Source organism: Salvia splendens, chromosome 12 (genome assembly GCF_004379255.2).
Source record: "Salvia splendens isolate huo1 chromosome 12, SspV2, whole genome shotgun sequence".
Lineage (NCBI taxonomy): Eukaryota > Viridiplantae > Streptophyta > Magnoliopsida > Lamiales > Lamiaceae > Salvia > Salvia splendens.
This window is the reverse complement of record NC_056043.1, coordinates 14,079,195-14,102,927: the sequence shown is the minus strand read 5'-3', so window position 1 is coordinate 14,102,927 and position 23,733 is coordinate 14,079,195. Positions and strand designations below refer to the sequence as shown.

Sequence of the window (23,733 nt, the reverse complement as noted above, 5' to 3'; positions counted from 1 at the left end):
CCAATTCAGCAATCACGACTAGCTCAAGATAAAAGACATCCATAATCGAAATTAACAGCAGCTCAAATTTGGAAAACAAAAATTTCATAAACAACGGAAATTCAAAAGCAAACAGGGCCGAGCTTCGAACGGCGAAGCTCAGTGAAATTCATGACAGTAAACTTAAAATGAAAGCGATTAAATTGTTTCTTCGCCCTCTGCAAGGACGGTGTTACCCAACTACTAACTAGCAAAATAAACCCGAGAATACCCCACAATTTCCCGATGAAACCCAAAAGTATGTAGAAGTTAGTGAGCTAGAGCTACAATCTGGTCATAAGGCCTCCACCGAGAAGGTCCCCTCTGATTGCATGCTTTCTTCTTTATATAGGTGCGGACATAATCTTCTAGAAGCCTTCGTAGAAATCTCTATTCTACCCTTCAGCTCCTTGATTTCCTCCGTCTTGTAATTTTTCTTCAAATTGCTCACTTATTCGCCAGTTTCCTTGGACCATGCAATTGTCCTTTTCTTTTCCTGGATCTGGCAAAAATCTTCTACACACCTGGCTTAAAACATGTGTTAGACCCCGCAAATACAAGAATTTTACCCTATAACCTATGCATGAAATTAGCCTTATCAGACTGCACACACTTAAACCATACTTGTCCTCAAGTATGAAAGACAAGAAAAAGAAATAAGGCAAGTTTCAATGCATGGTTATCAAATGACCGACTCTAAAACGGGAAACAAAAGACTTCTAGACCTAGACGTACTACAGACTCACAAAAGAAAATAAACTCTTAATGAAAACAACACACAAATGCATGAACTAGTTTAAACTTTTAGGCAGCTGTCCCCACAAGCTTAAGGTCTATCCGATCGTCTACAGTCTCCAAATCCCCCCTTCCCTTCTTCTACCTAATCGGTCTATCGGTTCGTCAAGATAGCCTATTGACTTCCCACTTGTTGGATTCACTCGGTCACTCATTCCTCACCAGGGATGTTAGGATCGAATCACTCTTAAGTCAAAGTTATACCACTGATGCGTCGGGTTATGAGAGTTTCTCCTTTCTATAATCTCCTCCTATTTTAACTCCTGGGTCAGGTTACTATTGCTTCCTGCCCTTAGGTATTATTTTCTCTTTTATTCCCCTTTTTATATTTTTCCCTAGACTTCGTCCAGCTTATGCCTCCGAATATTATTATTCATTTTTTTCTTTTTTCTTTTTTTTATTCTTCCCCTGAACTTCGTCCAGCTTATACCTCCGAAACCCATTTTTTCTTTTTCTCCTTAATACTCTACTCCCTAAGCATCAAGTGGCAGCCCCCCCATTTTTTACAAGTCAGCTCTCAATGTATAGGCTTATAACTCACTCTTAAAGTATTCACAACTAGGTTATCTAAGGCATCTTCTATCGTCCTTACTTCATTCAGACCGCATTCAACTTATTAAGGGGAAAATGCATCAAAGTTGACATGCATCCTATCTTCAATTGCTCTTTCTAAAGGGATCTTGCCTTATTATATCCACTTGCTCATGCGGTACACAAAAACACTAGACCTAGAGACTCCTAAACACAAAAACACATACTGCACTGACTTCCTCCCCCTCCCACTTCACTCAAGCTTGTCCCCAAGCTATCCTAGTGAAGGGGGGAAACAGGGAAGTATGAACAGCACACAACAGACAAACAAACACAAAACAAAACAAACAACACTCATAAACAACACAAACTTCTCACACTTAGACCGAACATCGTGCTAAGTGGGAGAAATTCCAATCAGAACAAAAACCAAAACATGCTTGAGAAGAACACAAACTTCTCACACTTAGACCAAAGATAGGGCTAAGTGGGAGAAGACAATTATAAACACAAGCAAATATGTACAGAGCATGCCGGAAAAAAAACACACAACACAAAACAACAAATAAACACATATAAGAAAGAAAATAAAAGGAAAAGAAAAAAAACTGAAAGTAAAGTTACTTGGTCAAGGAGGGTTTATTTCGGGGTTTGGCTCCCACGGGAGCCAAACTGTGGTGGAACGTAAGGGCGGGTTACTTTTGCCTTCTTCCTCGCCGGCGACCCCGACTTATCTATCTCCGTCTCACTTGGTCTGATTCTGAAAATTTCACAAAGATCTTGGAAGAAAATTTTCTGGTTAGGGTTAGAGAAAAAAATGGTGGAATCGCAAGAGAGAAGTTTGGGGTTTTTAGTGAGAGAGAGAATTCTATTTTAGGAAATAAAGAATAAGGAGGGAAAAGAGATATTTAGGTAGGAATGGGAACGGTTTGCAGGCATGATGTAAGCAACCGTACCCCTTCCCATAAAGTGAATTTTGAATTTCGAAACCTTATCTCTTCCCTCCCAAACTAACATCTCTCTGCCCCATGTAAACGCTTCCTTCTTGCAATACCACACTTAGGCAAAAACAACAAAAATGAAACGCCAGACTCCTAGGTCAAGGATTCAAAATATGCCAAAATAATTTCCCTAAGGATCCTGGTGATTCGAAAATCTTTTTGGAAAATTAGAATTTTTTCTTTGTTTGGAATTTTCATTTTAAGAAAGCGATTAAACTATTTACACATTCAATTGAGTGCTCTTCGAGATCCCCTGGTTCAGTGTATTGGTTGAAAATGCATTTCCATTTACCTGACCCAGGAATTCATCGAAAGCACTTACTCATCAGACCGATTAGGCGATAACAGAGAGTGCTCATAGTGGCACTTCCTCCACTACGCACAACTCAGAATTATCCCTAAAAACGTTTACCCTATGACCATTCATAAGGAAAGGAGTAGAGTTTGAAGTACTACCCTGAAGATGTTGGCCCTAAAGAACTTGGCCACCTCTTTGGCTTCACATGAAGTGGTAGCCTTTTCTTCTATCCATTTCGAAACGTAATCTACAGCCACAAGAATATAAGTGTTCCCATATGAAGATGGAAATGGTCCCATGAAATCCATTCCCCAAACGTTGAAAATCTCGCAGACAATCACTGGGAATTGCGGCATTTCATCTCTCTTCGAAATTCCTCCCGTCTGCTGGCATCTTTCACAGTTTTGGCAGAATTCGAAGGCATCCTTGTGTAACGTAGGCCAATAGAAGCCACTATCTAACACCTTCCTCGCAGTTTTCCTTGGTCCAAAGTGACCTCCACAAGCTAGGGCATGGCAATGATTCAGCACATCCCTCTGTTCCCAATCTGGAATACACCTCCTTATTACTTGGTCGGCTCCCATTCTCCATAAATATGGGTCGTCCCAAAAATAGTATTTGGCTTCGCTTTTCAGTTTCATCTTCTGGGCCCGGGTGATTTATTGAGAACTAGGTACTTCTCCAGTGACCAAATAGTTGGCTAGGTCTGCGAACCAAGGTTCGGCGTTCAGTTGACACTTCCCTTTTTCAGAATCCCGTGGACCTGTTACTGCCATTATCTCTTCCCATCTGTTGGGTCTAGCAAAATTTTCCTTGTAATACAGATGCTCCTCCGGGAATGCATCAGGTATTGCTTCGTCTGTCTCTCCCTGGAAAATCCGACTCAGGTGGTCTGCTACCTTATTCTCCTTTCCTTTCTTGTCTCTTACTTCCCAATCAAATTCTTGCAAGAGTAGCACCTAACGGATTAATCTTGGCTTGGATTCTTTCTTCGCCAGTAAGTACTTAATAGCTGCGTGATCAGTGAACACTATCACCCTCGACCCCAGTAAGTATGGTCGGAACTTTTCAAAGGAATACAAGACCGCCAGCATTTCCTTCTCCGTGGTGTCATAGTTTTTCTGAGCTTGATTGAGTGTTTTCGATGCATAAAAAATCACATAGCTTTCCCCATCAATTCTTTGACCTAGCACTGCCCCTACTGCGTAATCACTTGCGTCACACATTATTTCAAACGGTAGACTCCAGTCGGGATGCTCTAATGATAGGAGCAGAGACTAGTTTATCTTTCAATAGCTGAAAAGCTTCCATGCACTCCTCATTGAAAATGAAATCAACATCATTATGCAACAGATGGGTGAGCGGCTGAGCAATCTTCGCGAAATCCTTTATGAATCTTCTGTAAAACCCTGCATGCCCTAGGAATCCCCTAACTTCTTTATGATTCGTAGGGTAAGGCAATTTCGAAATCACATCGACCTTTGCTGGGTCCACCTGTATGCCCTTCTCTGAGACTACATGCCCTAGGATGATTCCCTTGGGTACCATGAAGTGACATTTTTCAAAATTGAGGACTAAATTCTTCTCTCGACATCTCCTCAACACTGTATCCAAACTTGCTAAACAAGAATCGAAAGAGTTCCCATATACGGTGAAATCATCCATGAAAATCTCGATACAATCCTCCAGCAGATCCGAGAAAATGCTCATCATGCAGCGTTGAAAAGTGCCTGGCGCATTGCACAGCCCAAACGACATCCTTCTATAAGCATACGTGCCAAAATAGAAAATAAATGTAGTCTTCTCTTGATCTTCGGGATCTACATAGATCCGGAAGTATCCACTGTACCCGTCAAAGAAACAGAAATATTGCTTACCTGCCAACCTTTCCAGTATCAGATCAATGAAAGGTAGGGGAAAATGGTCCTTCCTGGTCGCTTCATTCAACTTCCTATAATCGATGCACATCCTCCACCCAGTAACTAGTCGAGTGGGCACCAATTCGTTCTTGTCATTCTTAACTACCTGTATCCCTGACTTTTTAGGTACCATATGGACCGGACTAACCCATTCACTGTCTGGTATAGAGTAGATGATTCCCAGCGAAAACAGCTTCAAAACTTCCTTCAGAACTTCCTCTCTCATGTTCGGATTTAGCTTGCGTTGGGGATCTCTACATGCCTTCGCACCTTCCTCCAGCCTAATGTGGTGCATGCAAAGATCAGGAATGATCTCCACTAGGTCTGAGAGAGTCCATCCTATTGCCTTCTTATTCCTTCTAATTACTTCCAGTAACTCATTTTCCTGTTCCTTGGTCAAGCTGCTGTTGATGATTACTGGAAATGTCTCATTTGCTTCTAGATAAGCATACTTGAGTTCCGGTGGAGGCGTTTTCAATTCCTTCTTGGGAGTGCTTGTTTCCTGGGGCAAGGGATCATTTTCTTCATCAGTTTTCACTCCCTTCCTAGACCTGGGAGTAGTTTCCATACTTGCCACATGAGCTGATCCTCTTGACCTCGCTGACTCCGGATTTGTGCATAACTCTGAAATAGCTTCGGCCAGCTCCTCATCTGTCAAATCCCTTGTGTTCATTGCCTCGCACCATCCAGCTACCTCTCTGTCAATAGAGTGACTTAATTCTGAATTACCCACTTGCTCCTGCATCAACTCAGTCTCAAGATATTCCCGGACCAGGGGGTTAATAACATCGATAGCATGCGAATTTTCAACATCTAATGGTTTCTTCATTGCTTCATCGATGCTAAATGTATATTTCTCCCCATTATAATCCAGGCATATGGTCCCATCAAAAACATCAATTATGGTCTTAGCGGTACGGAGAAAAGGTCTTCCTAGGAGAACACCGCTAGACTCAGCAGATTCATTATCACTCATTTTGATAACATGGAAGTCGGCCGGATACAGAAAATCATGCACTTTGACAATAACATTTTCTAAAACTCCTTCTGGACAAATGCACGACCTATCCGCCAATTGGATTACCACCTTTGTATCTACCAACTCTACTCCTACCAGCTTCTTGTAAATGGAAAGCGACAAAATATTTATCGATGCCCCTAGATCACACATGGCATGCTCGATGTTTACAGCACCGATGGAAATAGGTAAGGTGAACATACCTGGATCAGTGCATTTCGAGGGCATCATTCGCTTCTGAATTACTGCTGATACATTTTCTCCAATCAGAATCTTCCCACTGGGTCTGGTCTTCCCAGCTATGAACTCCTTAATGAACTTACTGAATACCGACAACTTCAGAGCCTGCAAGAAAGGTAAGTTGATCTCCAACCTTCCAAAGATATCCATAAAATCCACCGGTTCATCTTTCTTCTTATTAGCCTCTCCTCGGTGTGGGAACGGTTTCACTTGTTTCGCTGCACCAGTAGAATCTTCAGCTGAAAATTTACCCGGATCCCTCCTTATTACTTCATTTTCTACTTCCTGCTCTGGGTCTAGGAGAAATGGTTCAGCCACACTTGGTAAAGGTCTCCCCAAATCACCTTCCTGAAGGTCATCTCTATTCCTAGAACCCCCTGCTTCCAAATTCTCGGACACAGGAATCAGATCCTTACTCTCATTGCCCTTCACGGAAGGCGTTTCTTCCTCCTTCCGCATCGCTGGACCTTCATAACCTCGCCCAGATCGTAAAGTGATTTGACTGATGTTAGCTCTGTCTGGCTGCCTTACTGAGGCAGGAATCTTCCCTTCGTTTCCTCGCATCTCGCTCAAAGATGTAGCGATCTGGGACATTTGCTTTGCCAACATATCCATTGCTGCCTTCTGTTCCAATTGAGCATCCTGGAGCTTATGTACTACGTCATTGTGCGATTGCAAGTTGTTCTACATATGCTGCTGAGAACTGACGAGGTCATGCACCATTTCATCCGTATTCCTTGGTGTCTTTGAATTAGGCTGGCCAGAACTTGGTCCTGGACCCAGATGTGGACCACTTCCTTGACTCTGGCGAATGCTTCCTTGACCTCCTGAATTATTGTTGTACTGATTTCCCTGCCCTTGGTAAGTGGTTTGGAAATTCCTTTTGTGCGGTGGTACATAGGAGTTCCCTTGATGGTTTTGGTTCTTGTTCCTCCAATTCGAATGATCTCCCTGGTTCCGATTGTTCCAGTTTCCCTGCCCTTCGTGATTCCTTCCAGACCAGTTACCCTGCATCTCGGGATGAGGTGCAAACTGGATATTCTGTTGTGGTGCTGGCTGGCTCTGTTCGTTGTCAGACCATCTAAAATTGGGATGGTTTCTCCAGGGTGCGTCTATCTGTCTTCCTGGGTTCCAACTCCCATCGGGATTCCAACTTCCCATCGCATTAACCTTGGCCTGGTACTCTTCCTCCCGGGGACCGTAACATTGCTGAAGTTGGGTATCTCCTAGACCTGGAGGCTTATCTCTCACCTGTGCAGCTGGCGGAGTGGTTTTCTCTATTGCATTCAACAATGCTTTCTCGAGCCTATCTATTCTTGCCTCAACTCTCTCGTCATCCTGCTCCCTCAGGGCATTTGCTGATCCTCTCCTCATAGCATTCCTCGGGCTGTCATATGCCTTTTTAGCCTCTATCAACTTTCCCAGAATCTCTCTTGCCTCGCTACCCCTCTTCTTCGTAAAATTTCCCCCGCTCGAGGAGTTCATCAAATCCTTCGACTCGGGGTTTGCTCCTTCATAGAACAAATAATAAATCTCTGCCTCGATCATTCTGTGATTCGGGCAGGCGTCCAGCAACCCCTTGAATCATGACCAATATTGGCTCAACGACTCGTCGTAGTCCTGCCTGCACTCCACAATCTCCTTCTTCAGAGCATTTGTCTTGTTGGAGGGGAAAAAGTAATCTAGGAACTCCAATTTAAAGTCCCTCCATGTGCGGATAGAATCTGGGGGTAACCTTAATAACCACGTGTTGGCTTCCCCCTTCAAGGCAAAAGGAACCGCGCGCAGGCGATAATCCTCCTCCGTTGCATCATTTGGCCTCTTCTGAATGCTACACAATTTGCTGAATTCATTTAAGAACTCATACGGGCACTCATTCCTACGCCCAGAGAATGTTGGTAAGATGCCGAGTACGTTCGTCTTGATCTCAATGGACCTTTGTCGTGGAATCATCACTATGGCTTGAGCTGGCTCCCGATCTAGATGGGCCGTGAGCGAACCGATCTCCGGATCTTGATCGACTACCTGTGCCATGTCCCCTATTTCCGCCTCCTCTGTACTTGTTTCTGAAGACGATTTAGGATCCTCCCTTCCTGAGGAACTCCAACTCTCGTCGCTTTCAGAACCAAACGGAAATGGATCTCCCTTAGATAATCCCGATCTGGTGGTAACTGTAGATGCTGTGTCCTTGACTTGCCAAATAAACTGATCGTTCCTCCACTCAGATGAGTCACCCTAATGTTCAAACCGTGAGCCTCTACTCATAAACTGAAAATAAAGAAAAAGAAAGAGAAATTAAAAACTATGTATGCCAAAATCTCTAAACACAATCACAAATTATGCCATCCATCCCCGGCAACGGCGCCATTTGAAAGTTCATCGAGCGAGGTGTGTAGTGTGTGCGTTCTAATGTTCTAGGTCGAGCTACTAACTCCAATGAATCCACCAGATCACTAGGTCTAGGAACTCAAGGGAATATAGAAGACTCAGTCGTTGGACACACAAAGCTCGTGTTTCAAAGATCCCTCGACCCATTATACTATAGACTAGTATAGAGAAGAAGGGGTCGATCCCACGAAGATGGATTCGTAAGAAAGCATCAAAAGACTTTGGTTTAGAAAGCGGCTGCTGCCACGCAAATTGGGTTGAGGTTAACTACTATTAAACCTAGGCACAAAATCAAACACTAGACCTAGGAACTGTAAACATCACGCTGGCAACGAACATCCAACTAACTTCCTAGACTGAGCAAACAACTTCCTAATATAACCAAACAGAAAGCGAGTAACAGTGGGGACCATATTCCAGAAATAACAAGTACGGAAGAAAAAAACTGCAACTAACTAACTACGGATTTAACTAACAGCGACATGCATCTCATCGATTGAATCAAATATGAATATGAAGAAAACAGAGCACATACCCAGATTCGAACAGAATATAGAAGTTCGGACGTCGGAAACTTGCGACTAGCCGGAAATTAAACAGATCTACATATACTAAACGGAATGAAATGAACACACGAAAACTAGGCATAAATCACGATCACTCTGTTTCAGCTTCAACGGCGGATGCTTAATCCACTCCGGATCCAAGCAATCCGATCCCAACAACAACCAAAACTAACTCCATAATTCCCGATTCAACAAATCTGCTCCGATCAACACTAGATTCCAGTGAGTCTACTCAAACTCAGCGACCAACACGAAAATCAAACATCCAATTCAGCAATCACGACTAGCTCAAGATAAAAGACATCCATAATCGAAATTAACAGCAACTCAAATATGGAAAACAAATATTTCATAAACAGCGGAAATTCAGCAACAAACAGGGTCGAGCTTCGAACGGCGAAGCTCGGTGAAATTCACGACAGTAAAGTAAAATGAAAGCGATTAAATTTTTTCTTCGCCCTCTGCAAGGACGGTGTTACCCAACTACTAACTAGCAAAATAAACCCGAAATACCCCACAATTTCCCGATGAAACCCAAAAGTATGTAGAAGTTAGTGAGCTAGAGCTACAATCTGGTCATAAGGCCTCCACCGAAAAGGTCCCCTCTGATTGCATGCTTTCTTCTTTATATAGGTGCGGACATAATCTTCTAGAAGCCTTCGTAGAAATCTCCATACTACTCTTCATCTCCTTGATTTCCTCCGTCTTGTAATTTTTCTTCAAATTGCTCACTTATTCGCCAGTTTCCTTGGACCATGCAATTGTCCTTTTCTTTTCCTGGATCTGGCAAAAATCTTCTACACACCAGGCTTAAAACATGTGTTAGACCCCGTAAATACAAGAATTTTACCCTTTAACCTATGCATGAAATTAGCCTTATCAAGGATCATAGTTTCTATCACAAGGAAGGAGATGATCCAAACAAGAATGCATCTAAATCCAGAAATACACACAAAATCTTGGCTAGGATTAGGTGATCTAATGGTCAATAATTGACTGAAAACACGGAAGGTCATTATTAACCAGTTTCATTTTACAAACTATGAGTTTGATGTAATTTTTAGTTTATTTTAGGTCATCCATTATTTTAATGAACTAAAAATATACTAACAATGACCTAAACACGCTCTCCGCATGATTTTATTCTGCGTTTTGCATACATCAAAACCTTATAGTATCTTTATCTTTGGAGTCAATCATTTATCGTTCATGCCTTAACTAGTTTCAGTGATGTTGGTACCAGAAAATATTTACATTCTCAATAATGAATTGGTGAATTGGACCTCCATTGTTGAAATCCTGGCTTCACTGCCCTATAGTATACTCTAATTTCGAACCATTTGATAATTTTTCCGTAATTTAACTTATTCCCTATATTTTTGTGCTATAGATATTTAGCATGTGAGGCTTAATATATGATTGTTAAACTTGCGTTATCATCTTCTTTTCTCTCCAATTCTTGAAAAATGGTACCGATAAACTGTCTCTCCCTTCCAAAACAATTCTCTCTCCCAAAATTGGATTCACCTCTTCCTCCATCCAAACTCGAGGCTAAAAAGGTCATGTTTTGCCGGGGCGTCTTAATCGGAGCTGCTGGAATTACCATAATGTCCCTAACCGGACCCTCCTCCGCTGCTGAGTTTCCGATTCTCACTGAGCCATCCAACGCTCTCTCTCTCCCCACCTGGGCTGTTCACGTTTCCAGCGTCGTTGAGTGGTAAATTTAATTGTATGAATCCATTGAAATTTAAGACTGTATTCTGATTCAATTGAAATGCTGATTCTTTTTATTTGTAATTGGATTCATACGTGCTTGGAAAAGGGCTACTGCAATGGCTTTGGTGTGGCAGTACGGCGAGAAATCTGGCTATCAATCTTGGAAGGGTCTCTCTTGGGGAATGGTTAATTCTTCTTCTCCCCAATTTCAGTATTATTCTATACTTGCTTAAGCCCCAATTGTTAAATGTGTTAGGGTTAATTATAGAGAATTTCACTTTATGGTCTTAGCTTCAATTTATATTTTATAGTTTCAATATATAACAAAATTAGTTCATCAATGCACGAGCTTTGTTGGACATGAAAATGGTTGATATTGATTACATACTAATGCTGTAATGTGGGTGACAAGTTTGATTTTCAGAATAGATAATTGCTTGAACCTCTATCAATTTGTGTAGGTACCCTTGTTCGGTGGAGCACTCTGTGCTTGTACATGGCATTTCTTCTATAACGCAGACTCGCTTGAGGTATGAACTTTGCATATTTCACAAGTTTTATCGTTCTATAGCTCGTATGGAGTTTTCCCATCTCTCTAACTAAGAAACAAGAGTTTTGAGCCCAATGTAAAAACTAAATAGAAGTTCTGAATATCGCGTATGATCTCCTCAATAAGATAACATCTTCAGTGGTTATTACGTTAACTAGGAAACAACTCTTTCGTCAAAACTTGGCCAAAATATATTTAAATTTTGTTGAAGTCGTGGAAGTTAAAGTGTGTTGATCAGAGTTTCTTATGTCAACCGATATTTCAAGTTGGAAGAGAATGCCGCTCATATTGCTTCCTTAGTTGCTGATGCTAAGAGTATGTGTGCCTAAGCTTATTTTTGAGAACTTATAAAGATACATAATGTCTTCAAACCGTATGAGTTGTGAAAGTGCTTGAATATTTGAGATGCTCAGCCAAACACCCTCCTCTAAATCCAGCCTACTTCTGTAATACCCGAAAATTTGTGGAATTTTATTCTTTTAATTAAGGATGAAATTCTTTTCTATGTTTTTGTGTTTAAAATTTGGTGTGGAAAATATTTTGTGTTTATTTGATTGTTGTGGATGTGGTATGTTTCTACCTAGGCAAATTAAATGTAATTAAATAATTAATTAAGCCATGTTTTTAAAAATCCTAATTAAAATTAAATCTCTCTCCCTCTCTCTCTCTCTCGGTTTCTCACCCCCTCCCCACTAATTTCTCAACCTCCCCCACTCCCTCTTAACCGATACATCTTTCCCTTTCCAATCTCTCCCCACATCGTTTTCTCTCCTTTCTCTCTTGCAATTGCTCTCAACACCGGTAAGCTCCCTCTCTCCTTCTCCCTCTCGGTTCTCATCTTTTTCATTCACTCCCTCTCATCATCGTCTTGAATTCCTCAAGGTGATACCCTCCTTCGTCGTGAATCGGAGTCGGAAAAGGAAGTAAAGCTTTTGCGTTTCGTTTGAACCATCCGGGGAAGGTAACCCCTAACCCTTGTTTAATTCGAAAACTCATGCATATAGGACGTTTTTGGATGGGTTAGATGTTGAGTAGGATTTGTGGCTATGTGCTTGTGTTGAACATGTTTTTGATAGTAACTGGCAGTGGGTTCCGACCCCTTTTTAACTAAGCAAACGATCTCCGTTGGGTACGAATTTTGAACTGTGTAAAGGTTAATGTGTCTTTTGTGTGGTGTGTAAATTTCAGCTTCATTGGATGTCGTATGATTTTATTATGATTTTTGCAAGTAAACTGCGCAGTTCTGCGTGTGGTGTGTTCTGGGTGATGTTTTCATGTGCAATGGTTGGGTTTCTGAGTGTTATGTTTTTGTGTTGAATGTGGGTGTGTTTGGCCAAGAGATGGCTCGGAGAAATCTGTGTTTGGCTCAAGGGTTTTGTGTGGGTTGGCCGAGAGATCTAGGGTCCGGCCTAGGGCAGGCTGGTGGGAAGTTTTGAAGGGATGATCCCAGGTGTTTGGGTGTGTTTTGGGACGTAGAATGCGTGGTGGGAATGTCGTATAGGGTTTGAGAATCGGAAGTTGAAGGAAAGTGAGTGTACACGGAACCAGCGGCCGAGGTGCCGAACAGATGGCCGAGGTGCCGAACAGACGGCCGAGGTGCCGAGCATAAGATGCCGAGGTGCCGAGCAGGCGGCCGAGACGGTCGGTCGAGGTGCCGAGCCGGACGGCCGAGATGGTCGGCCGAGGTGCCGAACAGGCGGCCGAGACGGTCGGCCGAGGTGCCGAGCCGGACGGCCGAGATGGTCGGCCGAGGTGCCGAGCTGTGCCGAGACAGGTGCCGAGCTGAGCCGAGACAGGTGCCGAGCTATGCCGAGACAAGTGCCGAGCTGTGCCGAGACAGGCGGCCGAGGTGCCGAGCCAGGCGGCCGAGACGGTCGGCCGAGGTGCCGAGCCAGGCGGCCGAGGTGCCGAGCCAGGCGGCCGAGATGGTCGGCCGAGGTGCCGAGCCAGGCGGCCGAGACGGTCGGCCGAGGTGCCGAGCCAGGCGGCCGAGACACCGAGCCAGGCCGAGACGCCGATCCTTTTTCCGAGCTTTTTCCGAACCTTTTCCGAGCCAAGTGAGCCGTTGCACAGTAAGGGTATGCCAGGACTTGGAGTGCTGTGTTCGTGTGTCGTGTGCGCGTTTTGGGTACGTCGTTTGCGTGCGGGGTGTGTTTCGAACGTGTGGCTTTGTGTGTTTGTTTTGTAATATGTTGTTAAGTGTGCGTTCGTGTAACGTGCTAGATGTTGAAGTCGTCCACGTAGGAATCATGCATTGTCGTTTAAACCTCGTTTACCCTGACTCTAATCATGATTTATTTATCTTTCAAAAGGGTGATCTTTTTCGAGGAAAGTGTGGTTGAAGGGAACTGTTTTAAAAGCTAAGCAATCGAGGTGGGCTTTTCTACCCTACTTTTATGTGGGTTATCTTTAAATACGGACTTTGTTCCGGAAATGTTTATGGAGGTGAACTGTTTGTCTTGCCAATTATTTTGTTTTGAAACCTATCTGAAGTGGTTTACCACATATGTTTAATCGAATTCGGGTCTGTTGGGCTGCGAACCCTCAGGCTAGTGTACACGAGACTGGGTGCCATCTGAGAGCAAGTTGGCCGGTCTAGATGACCTGGGGTGTGGCCACGCCCCTTGTCATGGTTTGGATCAGATAGTGTATGATTGAGGGAATAAGGGTGGCAATATCGGAAAATGACTGCGCAGTCGAATTTATGAAATGTGTTTTGTGTACTTGAGTTATTTTCATTATACTCAAAACCCCAATGTTACACTGTTATGGCATGACAAACTTTGTTTTTGGCGTGTGTCCACTGAGTGCATTAAGTACTCAGCCCTGCATGTTGTTTTCTTAATGTGCAGGTTGAGCGGCGATGGGGAGGACGGATGTTGAGCAGTTAAAGCCAAAGTGTGTTTTTATCTTTTGGATGATGTCGTGTCGTCATACCCGGCATCATCTGTCTTTGGGTCTTTTCCGCTGCTTGTAAACCGTCACGATGTTTTCATTTAAAACTCTGAATACTTTAACTCAAGAATGTCGTCACAGTACTTTGTTTTGAATTGAATTTCCTTTTATTAAATGTTTTGGGTCAAATATTCTTGTTACCCCCCCCCTTTCTTCCCCGCTTCTTTATCCCCCCCCTAGTCGCGGTCCACCGTACTTCCTATCCTTAGGAAATGCGGGCGTGACAGAGTGGTATCAGAGCCTAGGTTTTCTCTTTCTGCTCTGGACCCAAAAAAAAAAAAAAAAATCTTTTTCTGACTGGGGTAAGTTTTCAAAAGTGTCATTGGCTCAACATCCGACTCATCGCACTCAACCAGAAATGAGGTAATGAAAATTTCGAAATTTTGGAAAGTATATGGAAGTGGAGGAAATTGTGATTTTGGTGTTGAAAATGTTTTATGTAAAGTTTAAGTAAATGTTGAGACATGTGGAAGGGTACAACGTGATGTGGAAAAGTTGGAAATTATTTGAGTTATGAACTGTTATGGTGTTATGAACTGTTGATGTATGATGAACTTATATGGAAGCATGTGGCTGATGTGTGATGTTATGATGACGTGAATGTTGATGTGAGCTTTTATGTGAGTATGTGTTGGCCTTTTGAATGTTTGAACTTAGACGTGATAGATTTTCACTAGTGCTTCTTGGACCTATGATAGATAAGAGCTTTTGGCCTTTGAACACCAGCGGGTTTGGGTTAGAACAGCGATACGTGCATACACTCTCCCTCTCTCTTCTTCGGTTATGTACTCTGTTTTTATACGCGAGGCGGGTGTTTCTGTTTTTTTTTCTATAGATGGCGCGTATGTTCCGAACCCCGCGACGGAGTGATCGCGATAGACTTAGGGCACAGAGGGTGCTCAGAGATTATAGAGTGTACCGAAAGAAGGATCATGTACCGTTGATCGAGTTCGTGGCACACTTCGACACCCTCTGGAGGGCAGCTCAGGAGTTCGGAGTGACAGAGCATGACGGCATTGAGAAGCTAGTAGATTTGCTTCCCGATAGCTGGAAGGAGTGGGCCGAAAGAACGGCGAGGAGGTACACGTGGCATGAGCCCGCTACCGATGACATGGTGGGTGACATGGCTGGCTTTCGGAAAGCCGTGTATTGTGCACTGGTGGACTCTCGAGAGGAGCAGCCCCCACAGGAGGTGGAAGAGAGGGTCGTGTATCAGGATAAGTATGTGAGCATGTACGAGGGTGAACAAGGGTATGAAGATGATTATGAGGAGGCTCTGCCAGGGAACTCCGAGGAGGACGACGACGAAGACCCGGAGGAAGGGCCTATGGATGAGGATGATAGAGTCGTAGTCTAGAATTAGAATAGTTCGTTGTCTTTTCAGTTTTTGCTTTCTGTACGATCTACTCTTGGGAACAATGTTGGCCTTCTTTCTTTTAATGAGAATTTTGATTTTGATTTATATCCTATGTGTTGCATCTTATACTACATGAAGGTTTTATAAGAAAATTTTGAGAAAGTGGTAATTTTGGATGAGAATTGTAGTAACACTTTTTGGATATTGAATCAGAATGCCGCCAAGACGTGCACGCCAACCACGACAAGAACCCCACGTGGAGGCACCACCTCCACCACCACCACCTCCACCCCCGCCTCAACAAGAAAGGTTCATAGTTACGTTCTCAAGGCAGAATCCCCCAAAATTTGACGGACAAGGAGACCCATCCAAAGCGGAAGAGTGGATACGCGGCCTCGAGCGTATCTTCAGGGTCATGGAGTGCACAGATAGGGAGCGCATTGCTGGTGCTACCTTTCAACTGTTAGGTGCTGCCGATTACTGGTGGGAGACTCGGCAGAGAACTATGGATCCTGCACGCCTGGAGGCGCTAACATGGGAGGAGTTTAAGGTGGAGATTGACAACAAGTATGTTCCAAAGACGTACAGACGGGCCAAGGTGGTAGAGTTCCACACACTAAGCCAAGGCCGAATGACTGTAACCGAGTATGACCGAGCCCTCGCGCAGATGGCACGATATGCGCCCGAGTTGATGGACACCGATGAGAAATGGGCGGTGAAGTTCCGGGCCGGGCTCAGAGACGAGATAAAGGCCGCATTGGCCTGTCGAGGAGAACTCTCCTACTCGGAGATCTTGACTTGTGCACTGGACGTGGAAGATGCACTCCCTAAGCCAAGAGTTGTGGCAACAACAAACGCGACACCTCTACAAGCTCAGCCGGGCCACCAAGAGAAGAGGAGGTGGGATGGTGACCAGGCTCAGTATGGTGGTAAGAGGCCACAACACATGAGGAACCCACCCTACAATGGCGGGAGACAGAATACTTTCCAACCGAGGGCAAACTTTCCGCCGAGGAACCCTCAATGTGGGAGGTGCTTCAAGTATCACGCCGGGGAGTGTCGAGACCCTAGGTGCTTCAACTGTGGTGGGAGTGGCCACTACATCCGAAATTGCCCAAACAAGCACATGGGAACGGGAACGAGACAGAACCAGCTAGGTTTCCGTCCACAATCCCAGGCACTACCTGCACCTCCACCGCAACAACGCCGCCAAGGATTACCATCGCAAGCAAGGGCCTACGCCTTGAAGGGGAAACAGCCGGCAAACGGGAAAGAAACCTTTGAGCAAGGAAACTTGGCAGGTATGGGCACACTTCTAAATATGCCTATAGTTGTCTTGTTTGATACGGGTGCGTCGCATTCCTTTATATCAACGTCTTGTGTGGATACTTTGGAATTACCTACTGTTAAGACCGAACCCACTATGAGTGTGACCTCACCGGTAGGCGGGGCTATAGATATATCCCGATCTTGTGCATGTGTGAACTTTGGAATAGGTGAACTCAGTTTAGTGGCTTATAATTTGCAAGTAATGACGATGGGTAGCGTAGACATAATCTTGGGTATGGATTGGTTAGCGGAGAACCACGTTACCCTTCATTGTAGAGAAAGGAAAATTTCGTTTGAAACCCCCGGAAAAGAGCCGATGAGGTTTCACGGAGTCCCAATGAGCCGACGCAAGTCCATTATCTCTGCGCTGCAAGCCACTACAATGATGAGGAAGGGATGTCCAGCGTACCTTGTTTATTTGAATGGGGAGGAGAAGAAAGACAGGAAGATAGAAGATGTGGCGATAGTGAGTGAATATCCCGACGTCTTCCCCGATGCGTTGCCAGGACCCCCACCCGACAGACAGGTAGAATTCACGATCGATCTGGAGCCCGGATCGGCACCAATATCCAAAGCACCTTATAGAATGGCGCCAAAAGAGTTGGAGGAGCTTAAGGTGCAACTGCAAGAGCTACTGGAATTGGGATTCATTAGACCTAGCGTGTCACCATGGGGAGCACCAGTGTTGTTCGTAAAGAAGAAGGATGGAACGATGAGGATGTGCATTGACTACCGGGAGCTAAACAAACTAACGCTGAAGAACAAGTATCCACTACCAAGGATAGACGACTTGTTTGACCAACTTCGAGGGGCAGGAGTCTTCTCTAAGATGGATTTGAGGTCTGGGTACCATCAGCTGAGGGTTCGGCGGGAAGATGTACCCAAGACAGCTTTTCGAACAAGATATGGTCATTATGAGTTCGTTGTAATGCCTTTTGGACTGACGAACGCCCCGGCAGTGTTCATGGACCTTATGAACCGCGTGTTCCATCCATTTCTGGATCGGTTTGTCCTGGTTTTCATCGATGACGTGCTTGTTTACTCAAAGAACGAGGAGGAGCACAAAGAGCACTTGAGAACCGTCCTAGCAACTCTAAGGGACGAGAAACTATATGCCAAGTTCAGTAAATGCGAGTTTTGGCTCAAGGAAGTAAATTTTCTTGGACATGTAGTAACTTCAGATGGAATTCGTGTAGATCCGGCCAAGGTAGAAGCGGTGCAGGAGTGGAAGTCACCTTCTACACAAAACGAAATCCGAAGCTTTTTAGGACTGGCGGGCTATTATCGAAGATTCATCGAGGGATTCTCGAAGATAGCAAGGCCAATGACGCAACAACTGAAAAAGGGAGTCAAGATGATTTGGACGCCAGAATGTGAGGCGAGCTTTCAGTTGTTGAAGGAGAAATTGACCACCGCACCAATCCTAGCTGTGCCGGAGCCAGAGACTGACTATGCGGTATATACGGATGCGTCGAAGGTGGGACTGGGATGTGTGCTTATGCAGAAGGGGAAAGTGATTGCATATGCATCGAGACAATTGAAGCCCCATGAACTGAACTATCCGACGCATGACTTGGAACTGGCAGCTGTGGTACATGCTTTGAAGATCTGGAGACATCATCTTTATGGAGTCCGTTGTGAGATATACACGGACCATAAGAGTCTAAAGTACTTCTTTGAGCAAAAGGAGTTGAACATGCGCCAACGTAGGTGGCTCGAGTTGGTGAAGGACTACGATTGTGGTATAAATTACCATCCGGGAAAAGCAAACGTAGTGGCCGATGCTCTTAGTAGGAAGTCTCAATCTCAGCTGGCCACCTTTCTTACTATCGAGGAGAGTTTAATCCAAGAGTTCAGTAAGATGCGGTTGGAAGTAGTGAGAATGCCCGAGACTGTGGAAGGGATAGTAGCCACGTTGGTGATGGAACCCGACTTAAGAGCCAGAATTGTGGAAGCTCAACGGCGAGATACGTTACTAGAAAAGTTTCGCTCAGAAGTGAGGACGGGTGAACCCGGAAGTTTCCGTGAGGCAGCGGATAACGGTCTCACCTACAAGGGAAGGTTGTGTGTGCCTAAGGATGAAGGCCTGAGGATGGAAATTATGAGAGAAGCACATGAAACCCCATACGCTGCTCATCCAGGGAGCACCAAAATGTATCAAGATTTGAAAAGACAGTTTTGGTGGAACGGTATGAAAAAGCATGTTGCGGTATTTGTGGAGAGATGCCTAGCATGTCAACAAGTAAAGGCGCTACACCAACGGCCCTATGGGAAATTGCAACCCCTCGAGATTCCGGAATGGAAGTGGGAACATATTGCAATGGACTTTGTGGTAGGACTGCCAAAATCCCAGCGAGGGAACACGGTGATTTGGGTGATTATAGATCGCCTCACCAAATCTGCCCATTTTGTGCCGGTTCGTGCCACTTATGGATCCGATCAGTTGGCTAAGGTATATGTACGGGAAATTATACGCTTGCATGGAGTTCCAGCGACAATCACATCTGATCGTGATGCTAAATTCACTTCTAGATTTTGGACAAGCCTGCAGCACGAGTTGGGGACTAAGTTGAATTTCAGTACAGCTTTCCACCCACAAACCGACGGGCAGTCGGAGAGAACAATTCAAGCCTTAGAGGATATGCTGCGAGCCGTGGTGCTAGATCGAGGCGTAGGTTGGGAAGAAGTGTTGCCCCTGGTAGAGTTCACTTACAATAATAGTTACCAGGCGACTATCAAGATGGCCCCATATGAGGCTTTGTATGGAAAGAAGTGTAGGTCGCCACTTTATTGGGATGAAGTGGGTGAGAGAAGAATTCTCGGACCAGACTCTGTAGAAGAGATGATAGAGATTGTCCGACAAATCCGTGGGAGGATCAAGGAGGCACAAGATCGACAGAAATCTTATGCGGATGTTCGAAGGACCGACTTACAGTTCGAGGTCGGGGAAAAGGTCTTTTTGAAAGTTTCCCCTTCTAAGGGAATAACTCGTTTTGGAGTGAAAGGAAAACTGAGACCCCGATTTATCGGTCCATACGAGATTTTGGATAGAGTCGGCGTGGTAGCATACAGATTGGCCCTACCACCAAGCTTCGGAAATGTGCACAACGTCTTCCATGTGTCACAATTGAGGAAGTATGTGTACGACCCCACACACATCGTTCACCAAGAAGAAATGATGGTCCTAAATCCCGATCTAAGCTATGAGGAGAAGCCCGAGGCCATTGTGGATCGAAGAGTGCAAGAATTGAGGAATAAGTCAGTTGTTTCGGTGAAGGTACGGTGGAGGAATCATGGAGTCGAGGAGGCAACATGGGAATTAGAAGATAAGATGAGAGAGAGGTTTCCAGAGCTGTTTGAGTGATCTAACAAATTTCGGGACGAAATTTTTGTTAAGGTGGGAGGAATGTAATACCCGAAAATTTGTGGAATTTTATTCTTTTAATTAAGGATGAAATTCTTTTCTATGTTTTTGTGTTTAAAATTTGGTGTGGAAAATATTTTGTGTTTATTTGATTGTTGTGGATGTGGTATGTTTCTACCTAGGCAAATTAAATGTAATTAAATAATTAATTAAGCCATGTTTTTAAAAATCCTAATTAAAATTAAATCTCTCTCCCTCTCTCTCTCTCTCGGTTTCTCACCCCCTCCCCACTAATTTCTCAACCTCCCCCACTCCCTCTTAACCGATACATCTTTCCCTTTCCAATCTCTCCCCACATCGTTTTCTCTCCTTTCTCTCTTGCAATTGCTCTCAACACCGGTAAGCTCCCTCTCTCCTTCTCCCTCTCGGTTCTCATCTTTTTCATTCACTCCCTCTCATCATCGTCTTGAATTCCTCAAGGTGATACCCTCCTTCGTCGTGAATCGGAGTCGGAAAAGGAAGTAAAGCTTTTGCGTTTCGTTTGAACCATCCGGGGAAGGTAACCCCTAACCCTTGTTTAATTCGAAAACTCATGCATATAGGACGTTTTTGGATGGGTTAGATGTTGAGTAGGATTTGTGGCTATGTGCTTGTGTTGAACATGTTTTTGATAGTAACTGGCAGTGGGTTCCGACCCCTTTTTAACTAAGCAAACGATCTCCGTTGGGTACGAATTTTGAACTGTGTAAAGGTTAATGTGTCTTTTGTGTGGTGTGTAAATTTCAGCTTCATTGGATGTCGTATGATTTTATTATGATTTTTGCAAGTAAACTGCGCAGTTCTGCGTGTGGTGTGTTCTGGGTGATGTTTTCATGTGCAATGGTTGGGTTTCTGAGTGTTATGTTTTTGTGTTGAATGTGGGTGTGTTTGGCCAAGAGATGGCTCGGAGAAATCTGTGTTTGGCTCAAGGGTTTTGTGTGGGTTGGCCGAGAGATCTAGGGTCCGGCCTAGGGCAGGCTGGTGGGAAGTTTTGAAGGGATGATCCCAGGTGTTTGGGTGTGTTTTGGGACGTAGAATGCGTGGTGGGAATGTCGTATAGGGTTTGAGAATCGGAAGTTGAAGGAAAGTGAGTGTACACGGAACCAGCGGCCGAGGTGCCGAACAGATGGCCGAGGTGCCGAACAGACGGCCGAGGTGCCGAGCATAAGATGCCGAGGTGCCGAGCAGGCGGCCGAGACGGTCGGTCGAGGTGCCGAGCCGGACGGCCGAGATGGTCGGCCGAGGTGCCGAACAGGCGGCCGAGACGGTCGGCCGAGGTGCCGAGCCGGACGGCCGAGATGGTCGGCCGAGGTGCCGAGCTGTGCCGAGACAGGTGCCGAGCTGAGCCGAGACAGGTGCCGAGCTATGCCGAGACAAGTGCCGAGCTGTGCCGAGACAGGCGGCCGAGGTGCCGAGCCAGGCGGCCGAGACGGTCGGCCGAGGTGCCGAGCCAGGCGGCCGAGACGGTCGGCCGAGGTGCCGAGCCAGGCGGCCGAGGTGCCGAGCCAGGCGGCCGAGACGGTCGGCCGAGGTGCCGAGCCAGGCGGCCGAGACACCGAGCCAGGCCGAGACGCCGATCCTTTTTCCGAGCTTTTTCCGAACCTTTTCCGAGCCAAGTGAGCCGTTGCACAGTAAGGGTATGCCAGGACTTGGAGTGCTGTGTTCGTGTGTCGTGTGCGCGTTTTGGGTACGTCGTTTGCGTGCGGGGTGTGTTTCGAACGTGTGGCTTTGTGTGTTTGTTTTGTAATATGTTGTTAAGTGTGCGTTCGTGTAACGTGCTAGATGTTGAAGTCGTCCACGTAGGAATCATGCATTGTCGTTTAAACCTCGTTTACCCTGACTCTAATCATGATTTATTTATCTTTCAAAAGGGTGATCTTTTTCGAGGAAAGTGTGGTTGAAGGGAACTGTTTTAAAAGCTAAGCAATCGAGGTGGGCTTTTCTACCCTACTTTTATGTGGGTTATCTTTAAATACGGACTTTGTTCCGGAAATGTTTATGGAGGTGAACTGTTTGTCTTGCCAATTATTTTGTTTTGAAACCTATCTGAAGTGGTTTACCACATATGTTTAATCGAATTCGGGTCTGTTGGGCTGCGAACCCTCAGGCTAGTGTACACGAGACTGGGTGCCATCTGAGAGCAAGTTGGCCGGTCTAGATGACCTGGGGTGTGGCCACGCCCCTTGTCATGGTTTGGATCAGATAGTGTATGATTGAGGGAATAAGGGTGGCAATATCGGAAAATGACTGCGCAGTCGAATTTATGAAATGTGTTTTGTGTACTTGGGTTATTTTCATTATACTCAAAACCCCAATGTTACACTGTTATGGCATGACAAACTTTGTTTTTGGCGTGTGTCCACTGAGTGCATTAAGTACTCAGCCCTGCATGTTGTTTTCTTAATGTGCAGGTTGAGCGGCGATGGGGAGGACGGATGTTGAGCAGTTAAAGCCAAAGTGTGTTTTTATCTTTTGGATGATGTCGTGTCGTCATACCCGGCATCATCTGTCTTTGGGTCTTTTCCGCTGCTTGTAAACCGTCACGATGTTTTCATTTAAAACTCTGAATACTTTAACTCAAGAATGTCGTCACAGTACTTTGTTTTGAATTGAATTTCCTTTTATTAAATGTTTTGGGTCAAATATTCTTGTTACCCCCCCCCCTTTCTTCCCCGCTTCTTTATCCCCCCCCTAGTCGCGGTCCACCGTACTTCCTATCCTTAGGAAATGCGGGCGTGACAACTTCTCTACTAAAAATTGATTTGTAGTTCCATTGACCCCTCTTTTTGCACATTATTTGTTTGTCGATTTTGATACTTCGACTGGTGGAATGCCTGTCATTATAACCACATATTCTGCATAATTTTAGATCTTGGTGGCTCTTCAAGCAGCTTTGACTGTGATTGGTAATGCGACAATGTGCATAGCTGCCTACCGCATCTACGCATCATCACAGGAACGCTCCAAAAACTCTTGACTTCGATCTTTAATCCAAAATGCTTCTTCCTTCACTCTGTCTCAATGGTAACTCCTTTCCTTTTGGATCAATGGTCTCTCTTTTTGATAGGGGAAGGTGGAAATGAGTCTAATATTGCTGGCTAATTGTTTAAATCTTGCTATGCCTGCCTTTGTTTCACATTTGAGTAACATAAGACTCCAATAACAGGTAAGAGAGAGTTCTTGATGTTTGAGGGTTTATTCATTAAGATGCGAGTAGAAGTCTAGTTTGAAAAATTTGGACACTATTCTTTCAAATGATACAAGTGGATCTTCTTCTACGCCTATTTGTCTTGCTGATTCTCATGTTGTAACTTTCTTTGCATTTCTAGAGGCATATAGTTGGTATTTGATTGTGTAATATAGCCCATTTTAATTGTTTTAAGTTTAACAGCATTAATTACTGAGAATTTGTTACTGTTCTTTATAATAAATGATTTCTTAATAATAAAATAGAACAACAGCTCAGAAATAATGTTGGAAAACAACCGTGATTGTAAGCTTTTCAAAGTCCCTCCTAGAACATATAAATAGGTTTGAGTATGAAATAGAAGAACACATAAATTACAAAACGTTTCTCTCAAATGTTTTTTTTGTCAATGTGCATATAGTATTTGCGTTTGCATGTCACATAGGTGTTTGTTTGCTCGAT

General features: G+C 44.5%; 1 protein-coding gene across 7 annotated transcripts; it reads left to right on the top strand.

The window, feature by feature from the left end:
* Window positions 1-10,050: 10,050 nt before the first annotated feature.
* LOC121759477 (ycf49-like protein) lies at window positions 10,051-23,362 on the top strand. 7 transcript variants are annotated; one of them, XM_042155068.1, is made up of 4 exons: window positions 10,051-10,491; window positions 10,597-10,701; window positions 10,952-11,020; window positions 22,954-23,022. In XM_042155068.1, the coding sequence occupies exons 1-4, from the start codon at window positions 10,241-10,243 to the stop codon at window positions 22,979-22,981; spliced, it is 453 nt and encodes a 150-aa protein (XP_042011002.1). In that variant the 5' UTR covers window positions 10,051-10,240; the 3' UTR covers window positions 22,982-23,022. The 7 variants fall into 7 exon arrangements, with proteins under 7 accessions (XP_042011002.1, XP_042011001.1, XP_042011007.1 ...); XM_042155067.1 differs by lacking the exon at window positions 22,954-23,022 and adding an exon at window positions 13,893-13,955; XM_042155073.1 differs by lacking the exon at window positions 22,954-23,022 and adding an exon at window positions 11,923-11,941 and having other exon boundaries at window positions 10,053-10,491.
* The last annotated feature ends 371 nt before the right edge of the window (window positions 23,363-23,733 follow it).